Genomic DNA, 24,062 nt, shown 5'->3' on the forward strand with positions numbered 1-24,062 from the left:
CTCAGACAGAGGTCTTTCTCACCATCTGCTGCCTTATCCTTTTTTTAAAGGATGCCAGGGATCAGACTAGATATCTTCTGCATGTAATGCATGTGCGCTGCCACTGAGCATTGGTTTTTCAGCTTCTTCTCCTAGATTTAACACAGGACCTCTCTTTCCCTGAGCAAGAATGGTAATACCTCTAGATTTTACCTACCTTTAATACCTCTAGATCAGAGGGAGGCAACATGGTGCCCTCCAGGTGTTGATGGACTAGCCAGCTGGCCAGTGATCAAGGATGATGGGAATTGTAGTCCAGTAACATATGCAGAGCATCATAGTGGGTACCTCTGCTAGAGACCTCTGCTCGCTGGATTCTTTCACATGGCATCTGTACTTCCTGGTGCTCTGTGCAAAACAAGAATGGCCACGTTCTTAGGCAATGGGCATTTTGCATTTCTTGGGATCGCAGCAAAAATATTACCTTGTCACCCTCTGGGGCTAACCTTGCTTCTGAACAGTAATTGCTCAGAAATGCGTCCTCCCTTTCTAATTAGATAAGAACAGCTTTTCCCTCTCTGTGCTAATCTGTCTTGCCAGCTAATGCCCAGTTTATTAAAAGTGAGATGAAGTTAGTATCTGGACTTTACCTTATTAGGGGACCTAGCTGTGGATTTGGCTTGTTAATTTGAGGGCAGACGTATGGAAGAGATGGCTTAGCTTGACTAATCTTGATAGTGGATCTCCACCCCCACCCAAAAGATAGAGAAGGCCATTGCCAATTCTGTGGGGCATGGATTACAAAGTCTGAGTATAAAAGAAAGGCCTGGAACAGGAGTTCCATAGATCATCCATGGTCTATGAACTCCATTCAGGTGGACTATGGTGTGTCTGTGGTTTTTGGATTGAATACAGGAAATGGCACATCCTTAAATTAAATATGCTGATTTTAAGTGTATTTTAATTATCTTTTATTTCTTATATTGTATTTTATTATAGTGCAGTTTTAATTCTGTGGAATTAAAATTGTAATACCATAAAATGCAATGCCGTAGAAATAAAAGAAGCAATTAAAAGCATACTTAAAAAGCAGACAGCAACTAGCACATCAACTGCTATGACAGGCCAAAAAAACAAACAAACCCATTAAGTGGTTCTGCAAGACCCTCAGCAGTTTTCAAGTGGTCCATGGGGGGGTGGTGGATGGTTTGGGAACCATTGGTCCGTCTGACCCCCATCCCTACCCTGCCCCAGCTGAGAGACTGGGAGGTAACTATTGCAAGTGTAGGCTAAAACTACATTATTGTTATTTTGACTTGTTTTGCTTGTTCAGTCCTGTACTTAACACTGTCCAGTATACATGGATAAGTTGGACATGGAAACAGTCAAATCGAGAGGATGGCTCTGGCATTTTAAAGGCAACAATCTATTTTCTAGCTTTCATGCACTTTGAAGTGCTCTGAGTCAACGACAAGCACTGCTGTGGTTCTCTGTGCCGGATTGAGGCAAAGCCGATAAAAGCCTTAGAGCATCTTGGTTAGGGCTTGAAGCATCTGGGGTCAGGATGCTGGTGTGCAGGTGGGAGCTTGCTTCTACCAGTTTCTTGGAAATAGCAAGGTAGCTGTAGGTCCAGCATATGAAAAGGCCATGTAGCATTAGCTCTCTCCCACATCCAGTGCAAAGTCACCGTGACTTCCTGGGACACGGTTGCCCTGCTTTCTAGAGAGCTGTTTCTGAAAGTGTTTAGGGGGAGAGTGGAAGCCACAAAGAGGGCTGGGTGCCATTAAATCCCAAGTGCAAGGCACATAAGAGATGCATGGGTAGTTCCTCGATACAAAAGAATAATCAAAATACAGAGTAATGGAAGGTATATAGAGCTTTTTTGGCAGAATGTTTGATTCCAGGTGTAGCTCTGTTTAAGGAAATAACAAATCAATAGAGCCGCCTCGGTTTTAGAAGTTCAACACCGTTATGAAATTACTGGTGCTTGGAGCATGTTTTTAGTCCTCATGGTTGCAAAGAGAAGTTTGGAAACACGTTGGCAAAGATTGTAGAGGGGAGAGGCTACACAAGGTTGTCAAATGTCAGTGGATAGTATTTCAGCTCCCCCTTCCTGCTCTATAACTGGCTACATCAGTGGTTCTCAAAGAGTGTAGCAGGAGAGGATGGCAAGTGTTGTGGGAAAACCCAAGGACAATCAAAAAAACATTTATACATTTCAATATTACATAGTATAGTACAAGTATAATATTGAAATAATATTTTTTCTTTGAAGAATATAGATAGATATCTTTTCCAAATGAGAGTGGGAGCCTCAAGTGATACTAATGACATTCCTAGTTGTGTTTTCCAGTGTATTTCTTATTTTCAAAAATTTGGCATGGCACGAGCAAATTTTTGTTATGAAAGTGTGAACCAGAGAAAAAACTTTGAGACCCTCTGGGCTGCATCCCAATTCCCAACTTCTGTCTTTGTGCCTTTCTGCCTTACATGCCTCAACCCTTGCCAACTCCTGTACCATTTTTCTTTTAAGCTGAAAGAGATCTGGTACAATCACTGAAAATTTGAATCATGAAAGCAAAATAAAGTAAGACAAAACAGCTGTACCCTGCGCTTAGAATGCAGCCATGGTTATGAGGCTATTGTAACTGTGCATAACGGCATGCGCAAATCCACCGTCCTTTGGCCAGGGAAATGAGTTACTGATCTAGTTCCACCTCTGCCTTCCCCTGGCTGCAGACTATTTCTGCTCTGTAAAAGGCAGCAGGTGGGACACAGATTGTGCTGCTGTTTCCAGGTTATCCTCCCCTCCCTGGTCCCCCAAACACCTATGTGGGGCTACATTGCTCTGCTGCTCACTCGACTGATTTCTTTCCTCTCTTACAGATCTTGGCAGCACTATGCAGCCAGATACGGAGAGGACTCGGATACGGCCCAAGAAGCCAGACAAGGCCCTGTACGTCCCCAGAGCTCTACGTGAGACGGCCGGCTCAAAAACCAGCACCTCATTAGCCACCAGACACGGGAGCGAGGGGAGCCTCTCCTGCTCCTCAGGGAAGGAGATCACCAAAGGATGTGAGGGAAAGCCGAGTCCCAGAGCTGGGAGAGGCCTGTTTCACGAGGACCGGGATGGAGTGGATGCACCCAGAGAACCAAGAGGAACCTCATCCCAAGGAGGAAGCTATAGCAATGCCTTCTGCACAAGGCCAAAGGCTCGGAAAGAGTCCCACCAGAAGGCTGAGTCACACAGACTGCCCGCTTCCTCCAGCTTCCTAGCCACAACTCCCTCTGCACTGCCCAGCCGTCATGCAGAGTCCTGCACTGCCCTCTCTCATACTAATCTATTGTGGAGGATGGCCGAACTCCAGCTTCAGCCAAGGCGTAATGAGGTAGACTGCTCTTGGGAGCAGCAGCACATGTGTCCGTCAGCAGAGCAGGATGCTTTCTCTTTGCAAAGGACTCCCCACACTGGCGTGAGCAAGCAGGCAGGAACACTCCTCACAGACCAGGTAGGGCTGAGTGAAGGGAGTGTGCAGACATCCAGCAGCGAGAGGCTCTCGGATGAGGGAGAGGTGGGTGACGGTGGCCTGTTGGCCAGCAGGGAAAGCACCATGGCTCCCACGAGCCAAGGTGACTCAGAACCAGCTGGAATAAGTGAGGGCGATGTGTCTGGAAGTTTAGCTGAGGGGGTTCCAGGTGGCCCAGGGGCACATGAGGATTGCCTCTCAGCATGTACAGGCGAGGGAGTGTCTGATCCAACAGATGCAGGCAAGGGAAACACGTTGGTTTGCCCTGAGACAGTTGAGCCTGGTGGACGTGAAGGCACCAATAAGAGCAACTCCAATCAGACAGAGATGAGTGACGGTAGCATGTTGGACTATACGGCCAATAAAGTTCCAGATCAGACAGAACCAAAGGAAGGCAGTGGCATCAAAGATGCAAACGGGAGCGTCGCTGCTCAGCCAGAAGCCAACGAGCAGAGCACACTAGAGCATGGCGAGGAGAATGAGAGTAGCATTCCCAGTCATGCAGTTGAACACATGTCTGATCAGATTGGAGTGAGCTTTGATAATGTGTCTGGAAACAGGGATGAGAGCCCTTTAATTGAGGCAGGTGGTTCAGGGGTGGCTGCAGGCTGTAACTGTTCAGATAGTGACTACGGGACAAGGGATTGTCACCCCAGTTGTGTCTCGGAGGATGAAGTGGGGCAAGGGTGTGGCAGGGAACACGAGGAGGGAGGCAGCATTTCCCATCACACCTGTCGGTGCAAAGGCGATGTCTCTGGGGCTGAGGCTGCGCCGGCAACAGGAGAAGCGATGTTGGGCATGGGAGAGCAAAGCGCTGAAGGAAGGGAGGCTGCTGGCCAGTCACTGGGATGTGCCTCAAAGAAGGCGGCGTGCAGCGCAGAGAGAGTCATGGAGGGAGCAAGAGCTCTCTCAGGGGACGCCTCAGTGCAAAAGCCAAGCCATGGGGATGTGGGCATGAGGTGGTGGCATCCGTCTGAAGCCAAGGCAGGCGAAGAAGCTGGATGGAGCGAGGAGCCTGCTGGAACCAGCATTGATCCGGCAACCGGCAATGAAGATGACGGCGTGGCAGATGAGAGCTGGGATGCTCTGTTTAATGACGATGGTGACTGCCTGGATCCGCATTTACTGGCGGGGGTGAGTACTCTCTGTGGACTTTTCCTGGATCTGGGTGTCATGAGACATGGAGATAGTTGCATGTTGGGGAGCACGTGACACAGCCGGTTTACAGAGAATGCATTTTTAGTTTTGAGGTCCTGCATGGCTGGCTGACCTGGTGTGTCTGCAATGCCTTTATTCTGTAGCTTTGTTTGTGCTTTGTTTCTCGCCTTCTCTTTCTCTCTTTCAATCTCAGTATTTATCTGATGCCCTTTCCCAGAAGGTCATACCATAAGCAAGAGATTTAAATTTTTCTGTTGGAAAATCCAAACCTCTATTCTTGGAGAAACTGATTTTTACACCCACCCACCCACCCCAGTTTAAATCTGTAGGTTGTCCTGATTTCAGTTTTTAGATTCCATTTATTGCAACTTTTCCATACTTTTGGAGGTGGAGGAGAGAGAAGCCACATTGGGTCTCTGTATGTACAGGGACAGGAAACTGGTGATCAGCAGATACAGAGAGCCCAAGTTCTACTCTGTTTTTTGAGCATTTAGCACAGATTGCCTGCACACTTTGAAGCTTTTCACCAGAGGCATGGGAGCTACTAAGTTGCTTCCTTATGAAGTCATGATGAGAGCTAGAGGGTTTGGGGAAAGCTTTTGCAAACTTAACGCATGATGATAACACTTTCTGGGTTGAGCCGATTTCTGTCCCCTTCGATAATTGTGGGGAGATGGTCGCATGTATTCTGTCATGAGGCTAGAGGAGGACTCAAAAGAAACACCACGAACGGCCTAGTAGTCCGTGGAAGTCTCCAACAGAAGTGGTGCTTGAGAAATCATTAAACAAGAGGAGCACAGCAATTGGCTTGAGGACTCCCCAACACCTTGAACTCCGCAACGCTTGCCAAACTCTCTTGGCTGACTGGATATAATAAAATGCGTAAAATAAGGCAGGCGGAAGTTGCTCTGCACGACGGCTGCGTTGCTACGGAGCAGAGCCTTCATGATGACCACGAGGCGTGCAGAGACGTACCGTGAAGTTTCATGGAAATGGCAGGTTTTTAATTGGCTCTGGCTTGTTAGCATATCGCCCTGCAAGAATAGCGCGAAATGTGTTGCGATGAGTAGCTCAGCACGGGGAGCGTGCAGCCTTGCCTTCCGTTTATGAGGAAAGCACTGTGTCGGCTGGATGGCTGAGAGCCCCTTATTAAAGCTTAAATCAATACCATAAACCCTGTACTTTTGGAGTGACACAATAGTACCTAAAGTAACAAAGTGTCCTAATATTGCTGCGATGTGCATTCAGGCCTGCTTAGGAGCCGGGGGTTGATCTGAATGGATTCGGCTTGCTAATAGCTCCGGCGAACCATTGAAATTAACTAAGCAGGCTCATTACCAAGGGTTAGCTCATAAACCATCCTAAACTCCTGGTAATGGAAGCTGTTAAAACTCCATGGGGGCAGCTTTTACAGGAAGTAGCTTTGGGTTCACTGCTGCTTATTCCAGTCAGTTAACGGCAAGGAAATTAAATCTCCCTTTCTGGCAGGTGACCGGCCAGTTGAAAGTGAGGGCGGATCGTGCAATCGGTGCACAGGCTACCCATTGCGCCTCTGTGCAGAAGTGACAGCACACCAAGCAGAACTTGTCTTCATAGGTGTCAAAGGTGTAGCAGGAACAGAATTGTCTCCAAACCGATTTTGCTGCACATGTGTGGCTCAGTGTTTGTATGGTGCTGGTCTTGCATATCAAGGTGCATAGATAACCTCCACCGACTCCCAGGCTCATATAAACAAATCCTGGTGCAAAGGAAAATTTGCAGGGTTTACTGGATGTTCACATGTTTCTGCAGCTACGATGCTCGGGATACTGCTGGGTGGAAATGTTTGTATCCTGAAAGACACAAGGAAAGCGGGTGTGGTGAGGAAGGAATCTAGATGATCTACTTTAGGTCTGCTTTCCTTCTTCCATAAGGCTGGATCTACTGCATTTGTGTCGCCAGAGGGAGAGCAGTAGGGCAATAGCATGGCTGGGCTTGGACAGAAGTGGAGGGGCAACCAGGGGACGAGTCCTGTGGCCAGAGAGCTTTTCTGTGCTCTCGCCTCTGATCCCAAAGGCCTGACCGCATGGATGCGTGCCTAGTTGTGGGCATGACCTATTTGTAGCATTGTGAATTCTGCATTATGAAATCGCTTTGCTTTGTTTAAACAAACTCTGCGCCTGCTTTCATCAGAGAGCTGATACCAGTAAACTGCCTGCATTAGAAAGCACTAATTTTAGAAAAGTCAGGGATAATTTCCTTTCAATTATCTCACAAGTAACCACTTGGAGGAAGGTGTAGACTGCAGAGTTGAGAGAATGAAGGTGAGGTCTCGGGAGTCGATACTCTGGGAAAAGGCTCAGTGTTGCATTAGGACAGGCTAAGGGGATGACTTAGGCTCTTTAGGGTGGGGTGAGGGGGTCTTAATGTGGTTTACATATTTCTTAAACACAGTTGCAGCTGCATCTTTTCTAACAGTGCCACGCTCGGAGAACCCCAGAATTTTCATTTGCCACAGTGAGGAATGAACTTGAGCAGTTGGCTTTTAGCCATTTTTTTAAAAAAATGGAGACGCAATTTTGTTTTGTACTTGCGGGCAAAAAAAAAAAAAATGTAGATGGTGTGGTGATGCAGAATATCATGTAATAATTGTGGAGGCATTGATTTCCCCAACCTGATGTCCTTCAGATGCTTAGAACTACAACTCCTTTAAGCCTCAGCCAGCGCAAGCATACTGGCTGGTGGAAGCTGTAGTTCAAAACCTTTGTGGAGCACCAGGCCGTGTCCATTTTGCAGTTCGTTTCAGCAGTCTCTTTTCACTGTACCAGATCAAACCTTTGACTCTCTGCCCACCCCCTTTGTAAACCGCTTCGAGGGTCTTCTTACAATCAAGCAATACTGTATGTGCACTTTGTTAAATAAAATATAAATAAATGTGTGTGTTCACTGAGAGCTGGGCTACTACCCACAATGGATGTGCTCTGCCTGCGCAGTCAGAAGCAATAAAGCTTCAGAATAAACTGCAGGAGGGGAGAGCGTTCTTGTGCATGGGTTTCCCACGGGCATCTGGTTGGCCACTGTGAGAACACGATGCTGGACTAGATGGGCCATTGGACTGATCCAGGAGGCTCTTTTTATGTTCTTAAGTGTATTCATTTCCCTCCTAGAATTGTAGTTTGGGCTTTTCATATTTATCTTAATGAACACCACGCTTGTCATATTTATCTTAATGAGCACTGAACTATGTGTGATCGCACGAATATACCCACATATATTTTTCACCCAATCCATTTATCAGCTTTGATTCCTCCCGGCCCTAAAAAGCTGAGAACCTTGTGAAATAGCTGGACTCTCTAGAATCACATAGTTCCGACACGAGATTTACTGTCTGCTAAGAAAAATGAGTTGATATAGCTGAAGAATGCCCTGGCAAATGGGCACAGTGCTGGAAATTCACCTTGAGGAAGAAAAGAGTTCTGATAATGAAAGAGAGAAGGCGGGACGATGGCTGGGACAAGGGACAGCATGAGACTTTTGTCAAGACCAATTACACAAAAGCTTGTATCGCTTTAATGAGGTACAAGATTTTGTGTGGATAAGACAGGACTTGGGTTGCCTACAGTGACAGATTCTGGGATGTGGTGTGAGCTGTGCTGCTCCTCGTGCGAATATCAGCAGCAGAATTTGTGAGTGATGCCGGCCAATATCTCTAATGGAGGGTCCATCCACATTAGCAATTTCTCCTGAGCGTTTAATAATATTTACTTTGGGACATGCCCCTGCTTTGGGTCAACTTGCATCTGTCCAGCAGTAAATTGTTCCCTGGAGTGTTTTTAAAATACTACAGGAAGATCCCGTCCTTGGTGAAAATGCTTCTCCTTTAAACTATGAATGTCCCCAGAGTCCGGGTATCAGAAGATCTCCAGGCGCTGGAGAAATGTGGCAGTGAAAATTCACAGGCAAGATTCCTGCAAAGCTCAGAGTCTGGCTTCATTTCTGCAGCTCCAGCCTAGTGACTGTGCTGATGCAGATATGCACATATCTATATCCTCCTGCTTGTGTTTTAAGAAAAGAAGAATATGGTGAGATAAAAATGGAAGGAGGGGGAAAACAGCTCGTGACTAAATAAAGCTATTCCTCTGCTATTGCTTTCCCTGGTGAAAAACTCACTCTAGTTTCTCGTACCAAGGTCAGTATAACTCATTTCGTTGCATAGGAGGAGTGTTGCGCTGAGTTCAGGTGTGTGAAAGTGGGATTTAGAATGAGAGCGATCAGATCTTGGCATACACAAAAGAGGGTGCTTTGCATGAGTTGATGTTATGGCTTGTGTGTCGGTGCTGAGCTGCAGGTGAGATGTGTTTGCTTAATTCTCTGTGTGTAAGAGTGGAGTTGGGAGTAAATGCTTCTGTGCAGGCTTGCCTGGGGATCAGGGTAAGGGTTTATGTTCAGGCCCTGTGCAGATGTTTGAGAGTTGCCTTCTTCTGGCACAGGCCTTGGGCATTTCCTCACTACCTAGAAACCACTGCTGCTGGTTCCTGTTTGGGAATCTGCAAAGCCTTTTTGGAACACCCTGTTTTCAGTGACTTGGGGGGTCTTGCTCTGGGGCCAAGCCTTGATCCTCATGGCCCTGAAGTTTAGAGTGGATTCTTTCATTTTCATTTCACAAAGTTGGAAGGGACCACCAAAAGGCTATTCGATCCATCCCTCCTGTTTCTTTTGGTCCGGTCCAACCTGTCTCCCTTCACTCAAAAGAAGAGGAAAATATCCTTGCCAAATCAGAACGAAAACTTTAACATGCAATGGAAAAAGTGAAAATAATTCATTCTGTCATTTTGAAGGCCATTACTTGTCTAGTTTGGGTGTCCAGCACTGACCAGCAACCCAGCTGTCCTTGCAGGCTGCGCACCCAAGAGGCCAATGCGTGTGCCGTGTGATGCGCTTTTTTTCAGTCATCCATGGAAAATATGCAATAGCTGGTAATACATTGTTTCTGGGAGGATTATTTTTGGCTAAACTGGCCAGTTCTGTTGGAGAGATTGTAACTAGCCAGCCCTGTCTGCAAAAGGGAGGAGTGTACTAGAGCAGGCTGTCACGGGCACACATTTCTGCCTCTTGCCTTACACGCTTTTATCTCTATAAGGCTCCTCCGGCCTCTGCCACTGTGCTTCACTCTCCCCCCGCTGCATGTTGACTGTCTTCTCCGTCTCAAAAGCTGAGCGAGCGAGCGAGAGTCAGCGCAGCAGCGTGGATAAATCTTTGGAGAGCGTTGAGCCGTGGCAGACAGTCTTCATTTCCTGTGTCCTCTTGCTCCTTGCTGCCTGTGCATCCGCTGGCAGAAGCTTTCCCAGCACAGGACAACATCTGAACATTAGCCATCTCTGGGAAGGAGACTGCGAGCAGGAGGCTGGGACTGTGTTAATGCGGCACAAGGGCGCACGGTTCCTGTAAGCAACCCAAGACAGGAAGCCCATTAATGGGCTCGCTTTTTCCCTGCGCGAACCATTGCAAGCATATTTGTAAGAATGCGGTGCTGTGTTCCCAGCTAAACACGCGTGCGCTTTGTCGCTGCAGAGCAGGCTCACATCAGTCAAGCCTGAAGTTGTGTGCAGAGACAAGCAGGCTTTGTGGGCAGGTTTGTACATGTTATGCATTGTGCACGGATTGTTACCACCCTTGCGAGGCAGGCAGCTCCTGGCCCTCAGTGTGCCTTCTGCTGCACCCAGTGGTTTGTGAAGGTCAGGGGTGCTCATGCAGTGTGCTCTCCATCGTCTCTGAAGATCTGCCATGCCACTTAATGTTATGAGAGGCTGCTCCCTCAAGCATTTCTTGGCCAGCTCCCGCTGCGACCGAGTGTAGTTCGCTTAGGTTCCTTAACGATCAAGTTAATAGCTTGGATCCTGTTAAATCCACCGAGGCACACACTCCATCCTGTCCCTCTTGCTGCAGATCCACCTCTTCCTCCCTGATTCGCCGGCTCGTTCTTCCGTGCTCCACCCACCCACAAATTCACTTTCCCGAAGAAATTATCTGAATTGCTGTCTTTTATTGACCGAAGTAGCTGGAATTTATAGACTTTCCCTGTACAGCCGTGGCTTCTGTTGGTACAGGTACTTGGGGAAGCAGACAGAGTCTGGCTGAATTATAGACTCCCTTGCCCACAGGATGTGCGCGGAGCTGTGCCGCTTAGGGACCTAGCACAAGTGCGTTTCCCTAGGAAAGCTGCATCCAGCTTTCAGTCTCCCAGCAGCTATGATGGTTGACTTTGGGGGTAAAGGTTTGCCCAGGCACACGTATGGAGGGGAGCTGAGTGGTCAGGCTAAGCAATTCAGTGAAGGGTCGTTGTTCATTAGGCCATGATGTTGCAGACCTGGAGACATGAGATCTGCCAGTATTTCGCGGTTGTTCCCAGAGGCCTGAGTCTCTTTCCTCTCCGCTTTTGCAGGGGAAGGAACCGTGTTTGCATTTTGGCTTTTAGTTCTTGCAAATCCTCCAAGGTGGTTTACAGCTGTTAAAATCTCGCTGCAGTTAAAACTAGCAAGCATTTAAAAAGCCAAAATAAAACATCCAGAATAGGATATACGCTAAAATCCAGATGAAATAAAACCTTCTTAACTGCCCATCTAAAAGACAATGTCCTCCACCATTGGAACTGCTTGTAAACAAAGAAGTTGACCCTGAGTTTGCTTATTTTCTCATCCCTCCCAATCCATTTCCCTTTTGTGATGTGTCTTGAGTGCAGAGAAATCTTTGTTTAGCGACTTATAAGCTGTTCTGGGAGCTTTTTATAGCCAAAGAATGGGATGAAAATAAAAGCTCTAAATAAATAAATGCACATATGTTGTCAGTGGAATACAGAACAGGGCCTCGGAAGATGACTACAACTGATGGGAAAGTTCATGTGAGGGGAGACAGCCCTTCATATATCCTGGCCCAAAGCCATTTAGGGCTTTATTGATAATAACCAACTCCTTGAATTGGGTCTGAAAATGAATTGAAAGCTGCTGCAATTTAAACAAGGCCAGTGTAATATGGCCAGAAAAGCAGACACCAGACATTATTCTGGCTTCAGCATTTTGCACCAGCTGTGGTTTCTGAAAAGTTTTCAAGGGCAACCTCACATCTAGAGTGTGTTAGTAATCACAGCGTAATTTGTTTCCCTTAGGAGCAGTGTGAGATCAGCCTGCTTCATTCTCCCACTCTCTTCTCTGATTTTGGGGTGCACAGCATCCCGGGAGCCGGGTCGCAGCACACCTGTCTCCTCCCTGAGCCTGTCTTAAAAAGAATAAAAAATCTCTGGCTGCTGTCTATCATTATTCCCAACTGTTCTGCAATTCATATATTTTTCTGGCCCAGAGTTTACTGGGGCAATAGCTATCGCAAGTAAAACATGGGTCCAGGTCTTCTCCCACCTGTGTCTGAACCCAATCACCCCTTTTATTTCTGTCCCACACTTCTTCTAGCTTCACCTGCTTAGCCATGGGGAGTGGGGGCTGCCACGCCTGCTCTGTAAGCTGGGTTTTACAGCTTCCTTGGTTTGGGTACCACCAACGCCCTTCCGCGGAGCGCGGAGCAGGCAGGAAGACATCTGCTGGGGAGCTGGGCACCCACTCCAGCTTCCTCCCCTGAAAAGAACGAGGGAGCCTGGCGAAACGGTTAATGGGGAAAGTATGCAAGCAGCAGGAGGCACCTGATCAATAACTCCCAATCTCCCATGGGCCATCAATCCTTCTCCGCAACACGAGCCCACGGCTTCATCAATCAGCCAGCGCACCCGCTCCAGGGCTGCCAGAAGGGCTCAGGGGCTGAGATGCACCACGGCGCTCAGCAGTCAGAGGCAGCGCCTGGCTGTCGTTTCAAAGGTGGTGTGTTGGGGATCAGGATGAGCTCCCTGAAATGGCATTGGGGTGGGGGTCCACCGGTGGCCTGGGCTGCTTTGGGGGAAGGGGCAAGAGGCCGAGGGCCTTGCTCTGCTGCTGCTACAGCTCGCCACCCCTCACTGCTTTCCTCTCTCCTCCCTCCAGCTTTCTCCCCACAGACCACACCCTGCGGGGCTACAGGAGCCACGCTTTGACTACTACAACTACACCCCGGCTGACTTGGACTTGAGTGACTCTGAGCTGCCCCACATCATTGAGATCTACGACTTCCCAGCGGAGTTTCGCACCGAGGACCTTCTGCGCGTCTTCTGCATCTACCAGTGAGCCATTTGTCCCCATTGTGTTGGACTAGAGGACCCTTCTGGCTCCTTCCAACTCTGTGATTCTATGTCCCATGTCCCACCTTCTCCCACCAGGGCTGGGGGTGATGGCTCTCTTCACCTGGAGCTTTCCCTTCCATGGCCTCCTGACTTCTATGAGTCCTTAAACCTGGATCCAGATGTCCCCCCTGGCTCAGAGATGCAAAGGCCAGTCTTGTTCCAAAGATGCCCAGGCATGCTCTGGCATCACTACCCACCAGGCATCCTTCCAACCCTCCCTAGCCCTGCACCTCCTCTTGAGCTCCCCTCAGGACTGCACACAATTGCTTTTTTCTTCCTCTGAACACGCACACCCCCTCCAAGAACCCTGATGTCCCCATATTTCTCTTTTCTGCTCTCCAGGAAGAAAGGCTTTGACATTAAATGGGTGGATGACACACACGCCCTGGGGATCTTCTCCAGCCCCATCACAGGTGAGGCTTGCTTTTCAGCAGGGCTTGACTGGGCAACAGGAAGCGGCTGTCTTGGTACCTGGTGGGGATGGCCTGTCTAATGCATTCACTGGGAAGGGAGTCTTCTTCCCCATATGATACCTGCTCCTCTTCTCGCAGCCCGAGATGCTCTCAGCACCAAGCACCTGATGGTGAAAACCCGTCCGCTGTCCCAGGCCACGCGAGCTGCAAAGACCAAGGCCCGAGCCTTTTCTGGTGAGTCCAGAAGAGAGAGATTAAATGCCTGGGGTGCTGAGCATCTTCCAGCCTGTAGCTCATAGCTGCACTATGTATTCGTACCTTGCAGAGATTATCCTGGATCATTGTAGGTAGCCATAATTGTAGGGCTTCAACAGCCCCACCCACCCACCTGGACCCTCCATCTCTGCTCCTCTCAGGTGCTGATGAGCACTGGTTCTTCAGCACAACTGCTTATGAAACCTGGTCTGCTGGAAGTCTCTCACACGAACACTGGGCTTCCCAAATCCTACAACCACCTTTCCAGGGAAGCAGCTGCAGTTTAAACCAGTGGAAGTTCTCCTGCTAGCACCGAACAGGGCTTGTTAACTGTAACAGTGGAATCAATAAGAATGGGTTGCCCCCCTTTGGGTTCCTGCCGGCTGCCCTAGTCCCTGAGCACCCTTGCATCTCATCGGGGCTGAGAATAACAAGAAGTCTGGTTGCCTTCCTAGGGCAATGCCAGGCAACACCTAGGGAATTGAAAGGTGCATTAAAAAAAAAAGTAACAAAATTAATATTGAAAGTAGAATCTGCAATGCGGTTTACAAAAAAATACAGAAAATTAAACAAACATTAAAATCGTCAATAGAAGATAACATTAGAAGCAGATATTTAAAACAATTCGAAATGTTCCGGTGTCACATGGCCTGTTTGCAATGTAGCTTTGTGGGTGTGTGACACACAGGAGAGAAGAGGCAGGCAGGCAACAGTGCAGCCCTGCATACCCCATCCAGCCAGTGTTTCCCACACACTCACTGTCGCCCCATTGCTCCCACGTGTCTCTTGCCCATGGCAGATCCCTTTGACAGCTGCTTCCACTCCCGTTTTCCTGACCATTAGAGGTGCTCTCAGCCTCCTCTGCTATCCTCCTTTGTATGTGATAGAGGGCAGCACCCGGGCTGTGGTTGATGCTCTTCCCCGCCTTATCTCTTTTCCTGTAATATGTGCTTTTGGAAGAGGACTCATCTGCTGATGTAGTGCCTAAATACTCTCATCTTCCAGAAATGGGAATCCTGATTCTGAGCACTGAGACTGTTGTCCTCCCTCTGCCAATTCCTCTAGAATTCCTGCAGCCAGCCAAAGAGCGCCCCGAGACCTCAGCCGCTCTGGCCAGGAGACTGGTGACAGGCGCCCTGGGTGTGCGGAGCAACCAAAGCAAGGCCGAGCGGGAAGCTGAACGCAGGCAGCTGCAAGCAGCCCGAGGTAAGCCTAAGGATGCGGGGAAAGACGTGAACTGACGTTGTGTTGTAGAGGCAGGAAGTGTGTTGGAGACGGAGGTGGCCCAGGCTGCGGTGCTGCGGAGTGCAGGCGAGGGATGCTGGGGGATTTCTCAGTGTCTCTGCTTCAGGCCTCCCTGCTCTCACTCACTACCCACGTCCCGGGAGTCTCTGGGGAGTCTGGCTCTCTGCCTCCAGGCGGGGTTGCAAGTAAGCTACACCAACCACGTGCTCGCTCACTCTCCTTGCTGTCACACAGACAGCTCTGCCTGCCTGAGGACCTGAGGGAGTCTGTTAGGCAGCCAATGTCTAGGTCACGGAAGGCACCGAGTGTGCCTGGCGGAAACATGCAGGGATACAGGAGAGGGGATCACCCTTGGTGTCGTGTTGCATTCTGGGAAAGGGTTCCCTCTTAGCCCTCCCCTCTCCTTCCACTTTCTGCTGCTAAGGCAGAACGGCGTAAAGGGAAGCATCCTCTGCACAACAAAGGGGGAACCAGGTGGCCTGGCTGGGGAAAGGGGTTGTTTCCCCCTTTCCCCACCACTACCAGCTTTCTCCAGGGCACAGGAGACCCATGGTCAGATGAGCTGCCACCTCAGCCATGCTGCTGTCCTGGGCTTACTGTATCCATTAAGGGCCCTGTCTCTTCCCAGTGCGATGGCAGCTGGCTCTCCGCCTGCCCTTCAGCTGCACCAGCTAGATAACAGCGGTGGAGCGTGCCCGCCTAGCTGGGGAGTGCGCAGCTTTGCCATACTTGTTTGGAAACTGTAATGAGATCAGTGAAGTCCTTTCAGATTCCCCACATGTCTGTTATTTTCTGTTAGGACTGGGAGGGCTCTGTTGGGTAGCAGGAGCCGGCCATTGCAGAGCAGCTTTTGGGAGCCTAAGGATGCTATGCTCCTGTCCTACAGCTGTCAATCGCATCTTCAGCATCCTTTGTTAAGAAAGGAGTAGTTAGGGAGTACCTTGTCTCTCCAGGTACCAGCTCCCAATGTCCTAGTCCTCTGGGCTGGGATATTTTGACATCTCTAGTCTTCATGGGAATCCACAAAGCTCCCACTCTCCACAAAGCTCCCACTCTCCCAGACTAAAATTCACACACATGTTGTACCTGTGGTGTATGGCCCTTAACCCTGATGGATATGTGACTTTTGATTCGGCCGAGTATTTGCCCTAGGGGTAGCAGTAGGTGGAACCAAGGATCACAGACTTGGCTCAGAAGTGGAGGAGTTTTATGGAAGATGCAACTGGATTGAATTGGTGTGAAAGGGTTAGTTGGTACTGAAAGTCACAGGCAAGGACTCCCTCTGGGCTGAGTTGATTCTATTACGTCAATAAAGTCTTTTGTATATAGTGGAACCTGACAGTAGGCCTAAGGGCCTTGGAGGGCAGGTGGTCTAGAAGATGTTCAGATCTGTCTTGTACTCCAGATTGGCAGGTTGGGCAAAGGAGCTGGCAGCTCTTTGGTTCCCATGTTCGTTTTCAGTTTATCCAGAGCCTCTGATTTTGTTGCAGGAATATATGCTGTAGGGAGAGAAGGACCTTTTATTTCTTTTGAGAGCCACATTCTCTTGGGGATGATCTGTTGGGGACTGTGTGCCAGCAGTGGAGGCAGCCTGACCCAAAAGTGGGGAGCATCACTTCTCTCTCTCTTTCTCTCTCTCTCACTTTCTCTTTCTTTCATTCTCTCCCACTTTTCTCTTTCTGCCACTTTCTTTCCCCCTGGTCCTCCCGCCCCACCTTGCCATCTGCTTCAGACACATGCATTGCTTGGGCTGCCGGCTACTCACCCCTGCCCTAAAATGTGGAAGGAAGAAGAGATTTCAGGGAAGTGGGATGAGGCAGGGCCTCTTATTGAAGCAGGTGGAGGATGGGGGCAGAGCTGATGGATCATGCCCCCTAGAGACAGTCAAAGATTGGGCTTGAAGAGGGAAGCTGAATAGCCTCTGATCTCAAAGAAGCACACCGTACATCCTAGAGAGGTCAAGTTAGGCTTTGCCTTTTTCAAAAAACCCTGCTGCTCTTTTTGAAACAAAACACAGTATTTTAAGCTTGCTAAGACCCTTCAGGCAGCAGTGAAAATCAGGAGAAGAGGGTGCAGGTAATTAACAATGCAAATATTTTAGTCACTGTAGGTATATGTCTTTAACAACAAGTTTTTTGCACATTAAAAAAGTGTTGATAGTTGTTTGTCAGTTCAGGTGATAAATTTCCCCGTGATTTTCCTGTTTCTAATATAGCCTCTTTCCCCCTACACCTTCTCCTCTCCAGCCCCCACTCCACGCACACACACACACACCGCACAGCCTGGCCCCTTCCTATGGAGTTTTCTGAGGAAGCTTCTCTCATACAATGACTCTATTACCTTCTGTCATTCTTTTTGAAACTGGAGTATGAGCATGGATTACTCTGGGTCTCTCTGACATTCCCAGCATAATCAGAAGCTGTTAAAAATTGTTTTTCTCCATAGCTTTCACTTTAGCATTTTGAATAGGATCTGAATCCAATAATCACTGCAGCGTTTCCAGCGCTATTACCCCTGCCAATGATGGCGTGTGCCCTGTGAACACAGCATTTTGGACTAATTCCTGCAACAGATTTCTCATTGTATACATATGATGTCCAGGTTACTGTAGCCTCGTTCAGCCCAGGCCTCCCCCTGCTCTCATATTTTTACTGTACTGTCCTTGCAGATGTCCTCTTTGTGACCACATTAGAGTAGTGATTCTTATTCTTTTTTTCTTTTTCTTTTTTGCCCATTTTTCTGCCATGGCGCTGCGAGGGACAAAAGCTGGAAGATTAGTTTATGGCTTTGGCCAGATGCTTATGAGACAGGAGGCACCAGCAGCGGCGCTCCCATATACTTGGCCCCGTTCCTCAATTGCTCTCCCAAAATGCTATATGGTGAAATGAGGGGGCATCAGGTCTGTGATCCTCAGGTTTGGGCACTAGGTGGTGCTCCAATCCTGATTACTGCTCCAGGATGCGGAACTGGGAGCCAGTGCCAGCTGCAGGAGGCAGTGTAAGTCATGCATAGGAATAGGTGATTTGTTTTAATTGAAGCTGCCAACTCTGCAGTCTCCCTGCTCTTCTCCGCTCACTAGCCTTTCCCTCGGGTCACCAGGCAGGCTTTCTGATCCTAGCACAGGTGAGACGCAGCCCATCGGAACATGGCATGGCACTGCCGATAGAGGCTGGTCAAGGGGCAGGCACAGTGCGGCTGAGATGGGAGGAAGGACATGGCGGCGTGAAGCAAGGTCAGCACAGGGCACATGCTTTCTGAGTGCCAGCAGGGTAGGCAACCACAGTTTGCTGAGGAAAGTGGTTGTGCTGTGTCACGGGAGCGGAGCCTGGTGCGCTGGGAAGGGCGGGAGGTGATGGAGGAAGGAGGGAGAGGAAGCGCCAAGGCTGCGGAGAAGCGCCACTCTGTGGAGTCAAAACATATACCATCATGTGATAGACAGCAATCCCATGACTGCAATCATGGAGCAGGAATTCTAACAGGCTGCAGTCCCCTGCACCTTCCAAGCGTGGCGCTTTCCTGCGCTGGCAGAGTGCATCCCCCATGGCTTCACCTGCCCCTTTTCTCCTCGCAGAGCGGAAGCGCTTGGAGATGAAACAACGAGAAGATGCCTGGGAAGGGCGTGAGTGAGGCCGCACCATCTCAAGGAGAAAGGGGAGAGATGCCTTGAGACTTCACCTGAGCAGGACTGGGGCTTGGATGCAGGCGGGCAGGTTTGCTCGGCAGCATCGGGGAAAGTTCTGCCGCTCCCTTTGGGCTAAGCAGCAAGAACATGGGCACTCCTGAGCAGCGGAAACGTGTTCAAATGAGCCCCAGCAAGCCTTGCCCTGGGACCCTGAAACAGTGGAGCTGGAGTTGGCAGTGCCTCTGCAAGAGCTGCCACTGGGCATCTGGCCCAAAGACTGGGCACTGTTTCACTTGTTGTGCCATGGAAACATAACCCTTAATATCCAAAGGACGTTGGCTCAGCCCTTCTTGGATGCGGTGCCTTCCTCCACTGTGGGCAGCAGGAAGACCACTGAGCAGTGTGGTGCCCTTGGGTTCTGTGGGACTGGACTGAGCTGTGGCAGCTTTTACAATGGGCCCTCTAGGATGATCAAGTGCCCGCCATTGAGTTTCTTAATAAAGGCTTTTTTATTTTTAAAAAAATTCACGTGGTGCAGTGTGCAACGCAGCCTCACTCCTTCCAAGTTGCTCTTGAATTAACCTCCGCAACCTTGTGGATTCAGCAACAGCCGGTGGTGGCAGCCAATGAGTTGCTAACGCTGTGGCTGGACCAGACCTACTCCCAGCTCCTCAGGATGTCCAAATGCTGACCAGAAGTCAGCATCAGATGCACAGAAAATAGCAACTCTTGTATGTTAGCAGAATCCAGTAAAGAGCTGGTGTTGAGATGCTCTTTTCCCTTGTGCGTGCTGGGAAGCTGGCATGTTTACCGGAGGCCTTTGCCACCCAAGCTGTATGCAAGATCCCTGGCCCTACCAGGATATTGCTGCTGCTGCTGGGATTCCCCTCCTCATAGCTGGAATGCTCTGGCAGAGGCCCCTACAGCATGTCATTCCCACCTTGTGAATATAGGGCTTGTAATAGCAGCCGGACCCAGGTCACAGCACAAACATGCTTGCTCTGGCCAGCTTGCAGGAAAGGTTGGATTTCACTTTACGGGCACCGACCCCCTCAGGAATGCCTCCCCAGGGCCAGCAGACAAAGTCCTCTCTGTTCCAGGTAGCCTGATTACAAACGCCCGAGCTGCAGGCAGATTGGCCACTTCCTTGTAAACTGACATCGACAACACGCCCCTGCTAGGCTGTGCCGGAGATTCCTGTGGTCAGACTCTCCCAGCTGTGTTTGGGGTCAACACCCTGGGAGCAACTTGGCTCCCTGAGTAGCGGCTGCCGCTGCCTGATTGCCCCAGAGTTCGAGACCCAAGGACAACAGCACAGAGGGAGCAGGCACGACTGCAGCCCAAATGCAGCACAACGTGTCCCAGGCCCAGCAGCGGATTCACAGGCCGTAAGAATGGGAGTGGTGCTCGGGAGGACTAAATGGGAGTGGGGAGGCAGAGTCCTCTTGGCTGATGCTTCAAGGCAGGGATGGGGGGGGGGGAGCAAATACAGTAGTACCTTGGGTTACAGATGCTTCAGGTTACAGACTCCGCTAACCCAGAAATAGTACCTTGGGTTAAGAATTTTGCTTCAGGATGAGAACAGAAATCGCGAGGCGGCGGTGGCGGCGGCAGGAGGCCCCATTAGCTAAAGTGGTACCTCAGGTTAAGAACAGTTTCAGGTTAAGAACAGACCTCCAGAGCGAATTAAGTTCTTAACCCGAGGTACCACTGTATGGCCCTCCAGAACTCTCTGCTTGGCCCTTGGAACTCTCCCCAGGCCACACCCCTCCTCCACTGGCCACGCCCCTCACTGGCCCTGCATTGCAGCCTCCTTGAGTGTTTTTTGCCTGCCCAGCCTGTATCCTTGCACTGCCTGGATGGCAAATGCAGAGAGATGAGCAAATCGGCACTTGTTGCTCCAGTCCCTTTTGCTTCTGGCCCCACCCGCCTTTGGTTAGTGGCCCCCTGAAGGCTGCCAAAGAGGACATGTGGCCCCCAGGCTGCAAAACTTTCCCAGCCCATTTGAAAGGGTGTCTGTGGCGCCACATGGCCTGATTTCCAGTCAGAGAGGGAAAAAGGAGACTGGAGCCCTCTTGTCAGAGCCTGGGGAGACGCTGCATGGGAAATATTGTCTCAGAAGCATCCAGTCCTGTTTAGCTTTGCCCGGGGTCAGGTCAAGGTAGGCCAAGACAGCTCTCAAGCCTGGAATGTGCTGGCAGGCCGAGTGTTTACTGGCCAGCCAAGCTCGCAGGCATCTCCCTGGCTGGAACAGCTCTCTCTTGTGTCTCCTCTTGGGCAGGGTGGAGCCCGGGACTCTGATGTGGGCAGCGTTCTGGAAGGGGAGGCGGATGGGTGCTCACTGCTTTTCCTGGCAGTTCCAGTAGTCTCTAACCCCCTGGTGAGGCCTGGCTTGCTCCAGCCTGCCAGCTGCTCCCCGAAAACAAACCCCGTCTATTTGGGCCAATTAAATACTCTAAATACTGATACAGCGCAGCAGCTAAACTGTGTCCCACCCCTGTTTATAGCTTCTGGCAGCCTGTGGAGGCTGCCGACATGAAAGGCCAGCAGCCATGAGCCATCTGTGCCTTGCGAGCAACTTGAGAGGGAGTTTCCATCAGCACAAGGGCTGGAAATGTGTCTGCTCTGGCTACTCTTTCCCTCAGAAATGCTTGGCTTGTTTCTTTTGTACCTTGATCAGGAGACTTCATGCAGTCCTAGGCGTGTTGCTCAGAAGTAAAAGTTCAGTGGGACTTACTCTCTAGTCAGGGCCGCCTTAATGCCACAATGCAGAGCATTCCTCATGAAGTTGTGCCTCAAGTCCTGTGTTGGGTGGCTGTTTCTACACCTCCATCCTGATGGACCCTGGTTCAGTCTCTCTTCTCCTCGCTCCTTCTCATTGCCTTTGTGTTAGGTTGACAGAATTTGTGCCACACACGCAGCTGACCATTGTTTTGAAGGCCTTCAGAATAAAATGTAGGGACTATCTGTGTGGGTTGTGTGTGTGTGTGTGTGTGTGTACACACAGTGCTTTTTTTCTAAAAAAAATAGTTGGCAACCGTGTTTTGAGTATATCACACCTCGGGGAGAGGGGAAAGCAGTGCATTAGCACACAATGGCCCATATTGTACAGAAGGATAATACGTGGGTTATTTTTGTTTTAAGGCCGCCATCCTCTTGTAAAATGTGCACTCTGCAAGAGGACAGCATAGCGCGTTACCAGACAAGCCTTGGTTGCAGCAAACAACTGTAGGATAGGACTTGTTGGTAATGACAAGCGCTTGGAAGATTGTGGTCAGGCAAACTCTGGTTATGGCAATATAGATAGTTAAGTGAAGAGTTCTTAAGTGAAGAGTTTAAAAAAAACGGCTCCCTGTGCAATGAGCCTGAAAACATCGACGTATATTGTGACCATGGATGCGTATCACTGGGAATTCAAGTTCATGATAGAGGCTGTCTTCTACAGGAAGGAATGTTTTACCTGAACTCTGAACCCAGGTCCACTGGGACTGAGACCAAGACTTTGAAGACTGATTTAATATCCAGGGAAGCAGCTGAAGTAGCCCCAGAAGCCAGAGACCAGGTCCCAATGTGTATCTCCTGGCTTCCCAACATGAGAAATTGCCCGGAGCCTGCACTGAGTGGGTTTCAACTTGAAAGAGAATTTTAAGAGAGCAGAACTGAACCATCAAGCTAGTTTAATGTTTACCTTTCACATGCCCTCTGAATTGGCTGCCTTACACTGCCAAGCTATATAGAATGCTGGAGAACTATGCTTTAAATAAAAAAACATATTATTACTAATTAGCAACCCCATATGGTTGCTTCAGAGATGGGGGAAGTGGCAGTCTGGGAGAGTGCCTTTAATTCTTTCTGCCCTTGTTTTACCAATCTAATTTCCCCAGCCTCCCAAACTCGCTACTATCTCTGCAACGTTACAAAGGAAAAGAAGATGACAAGTACAGCTTCAGTACCTGTCATCCCCCCCCCCCCACTGAGCTTATAGTATCTTCAATGGCTGATTTGTATTGGATCTCCCAAAGTACACCTTTCCTGATCTTCGAAGCAGCCTTTCAAGGTTGTGAATTAGTGTATAACACAAAAATGAAGGAGCCGAGGTGCCTCAGGTCCAGGGCCTGGCAAATGCAGCCCTCTAGGCCTCTCTGCTTGGCCCTTGCACTCTCTTCAGCCCACACAGCCCACCAGTCCTGCTCTGCACCCTCTCTGAGTGCTTTTGCCAGGCTGTAATGTGCCGCTCAACCGTGAGCCCCTCTTGCTTGCTTGGGTGACAGCAAAGAGGTGCTTGTCTCTGTAGAAACCTTGTGGCTGGAATGTAGCCTGCACCACAAAGTGTGTGTCCTGTCTGTGGCTACACCTGCTTTGGTCTCCAGCCCTGTCCACCGTCGACACGTATCGCCAAGAAAGTTGCCTATGAGGAGATACGGCCCTGAGAATGAAGAAGGTTCCCTTGCCCTTCTTTTGAGAGAACAGATGGCTGAGCTTGGAGGAGCAGAAATCTCAGGTAGGGATGTCCTGGGACAGAAGAGCAGAGAGATCAGGGGCACGGAGAACAGGAGATGAAACTGGGCAGGACGCAAGTGCGCCCAGGGAAGGAGGGCAACAACACTCGCTTTGTATTGGGCTCCAAAGGAAACCAGTGAATATTGGACAGCTGTAATGCTCAGGATGGGGAGGGAGGAACATGAAGGTGCCCCACATCCTTTTAATCCCAGCATTGAAGTGAATGGACCACAGGCTAAATCGAGTCTGGTCTATTTTGAAATGAAAGCTTCCCACTTCCCTTTTCTCTCTCTTGAAGTGTTGTGTGGTAGGTGAGCTGGCTAATCTTAGTATAGCGTAAAAAGAGGGTGGTAAACAGGTGGAAATGGTTTAATGCAAGATCAGAGAGGAGGTTGTAGTCAAAGCAAGAGCATGAGAGCTATTGGGAACGGAGGAACCGGGCAGATCTTCAAAGCAATGTTGTGGCACTGAAAGTTCAGGAAGCAGCTGAAAACAAGGAACCCCACCCAAGCAAGGAGGGAGCAGAGGACGGGGTGCCAGTGGGTGTAGGATGCCAAAGGAAGTGTAATTCATAAGAATGTCCAAACTTTGGAAGTGGAAGAAATGGAGGCGAGGCTGGCGGCCAAATGTGAAAAGGGAGCAAGAAGGGGCAAAAAAACACTCTTCACAAAAACTGGGAACTGAAAATGACGCTAAATTCCACACAAGGGCTTTATTACATCATGAAGTCTTCCTGTTTTGAACACTCCTCCTTGCTCTCTCTCTCCCACCCAGGCTCCAGGAGTGATTACCTTCTGGTGCCTCACCCTCCTGGGGCTTCATGCTATGAACAGGCTCTCTTCAGAACCCAGTTAATACTCTCTGCCTTTAGCCAGACATGAACAAGGCTGCACAAGGTGTCCCTGGTTGCCGCTGGCTCTTCTGATCCAGCCACGGAGCAGGACGTCCAGATCTGTCAAAGCATGGAGCCCTTCCAAATTATCCTAACATCGGTTGGACAAAAGGAGCACAGAAGATTTTTAAAGAGTTTAACCCGAAATGTTGGCTCACACTTTGGATGCTGGCTAGAAGGGGTAGTGAGACATTCTCTACAGAGGAATGTAGCAGGTGCTGCTTAATTTGGGGGG

The 24,062-nt window shown here is 49.5% G+C and overlaps 1 protein-coding gene across 4 annotated transcripts in view; it reads left to right on the forward strand.

The window, feature by feature from the left end:
* The window catches only part of R3HCC1L (R3H domain and coiled-coil containing 1 like), a 37,118-nt gene extending 18,481 nt beyond the window's left edge, over positions 1-18,637 (forward strand). For 3 of the 4 annotated variants that reach the window (XM_053389517.1, XM_053389516.1, XM_053389515.1), the window contains exons 2-7: positions 2,866-4,640; positions 12,665-12,840; positions 13,243-13,313; positions 13,452-13,547; positions 14,634-14,774; positions 18,385-18,637. In XM_053389517.1, the coding sequence (XP_053245492.1) occupies positions 2,880-4,640; positions 12,665-12,840; positions 13,243-13,313; positions 13,452-13,547; positions 14,634-14,774; positions 18,385-18,440 (2,301 nt within the window). In that variant the 5' untranslated portion in view covers positions 2,866-2,879 and the 3' untranslated portion in view covers positions 18,441-18,637. The remainder of the gene's footprint in view (positions 1-2,865; positions 4,641-12,664; positions 12,841-13,242; positions 13,314-13,451; positions 13,548-14,633; positions 14,775-18,384) is intronic. The other variant, XM_053389518.1, reaches the window with a different exon arrangement.
* The last annotated feature ends 5,425 nt before the right edge of the window (positions 18,638-24,062 follow it).

Source organism: Podarcis raffonei, chromosome 5, assembly GCF_027172205.1.
Source record: "Podarcis raffonei isolate rPodRaf1 chromosome 5, rPodRaf1.pri, whole genome shotgun sequence".
Classification (NCBI taxonomy): domain Eukaryota; kingdom Metazoa; phylum Chordata; class Lepidosauria; order Squamata; family Lacertidae; genus Podarcis; species Podarcis raffonei.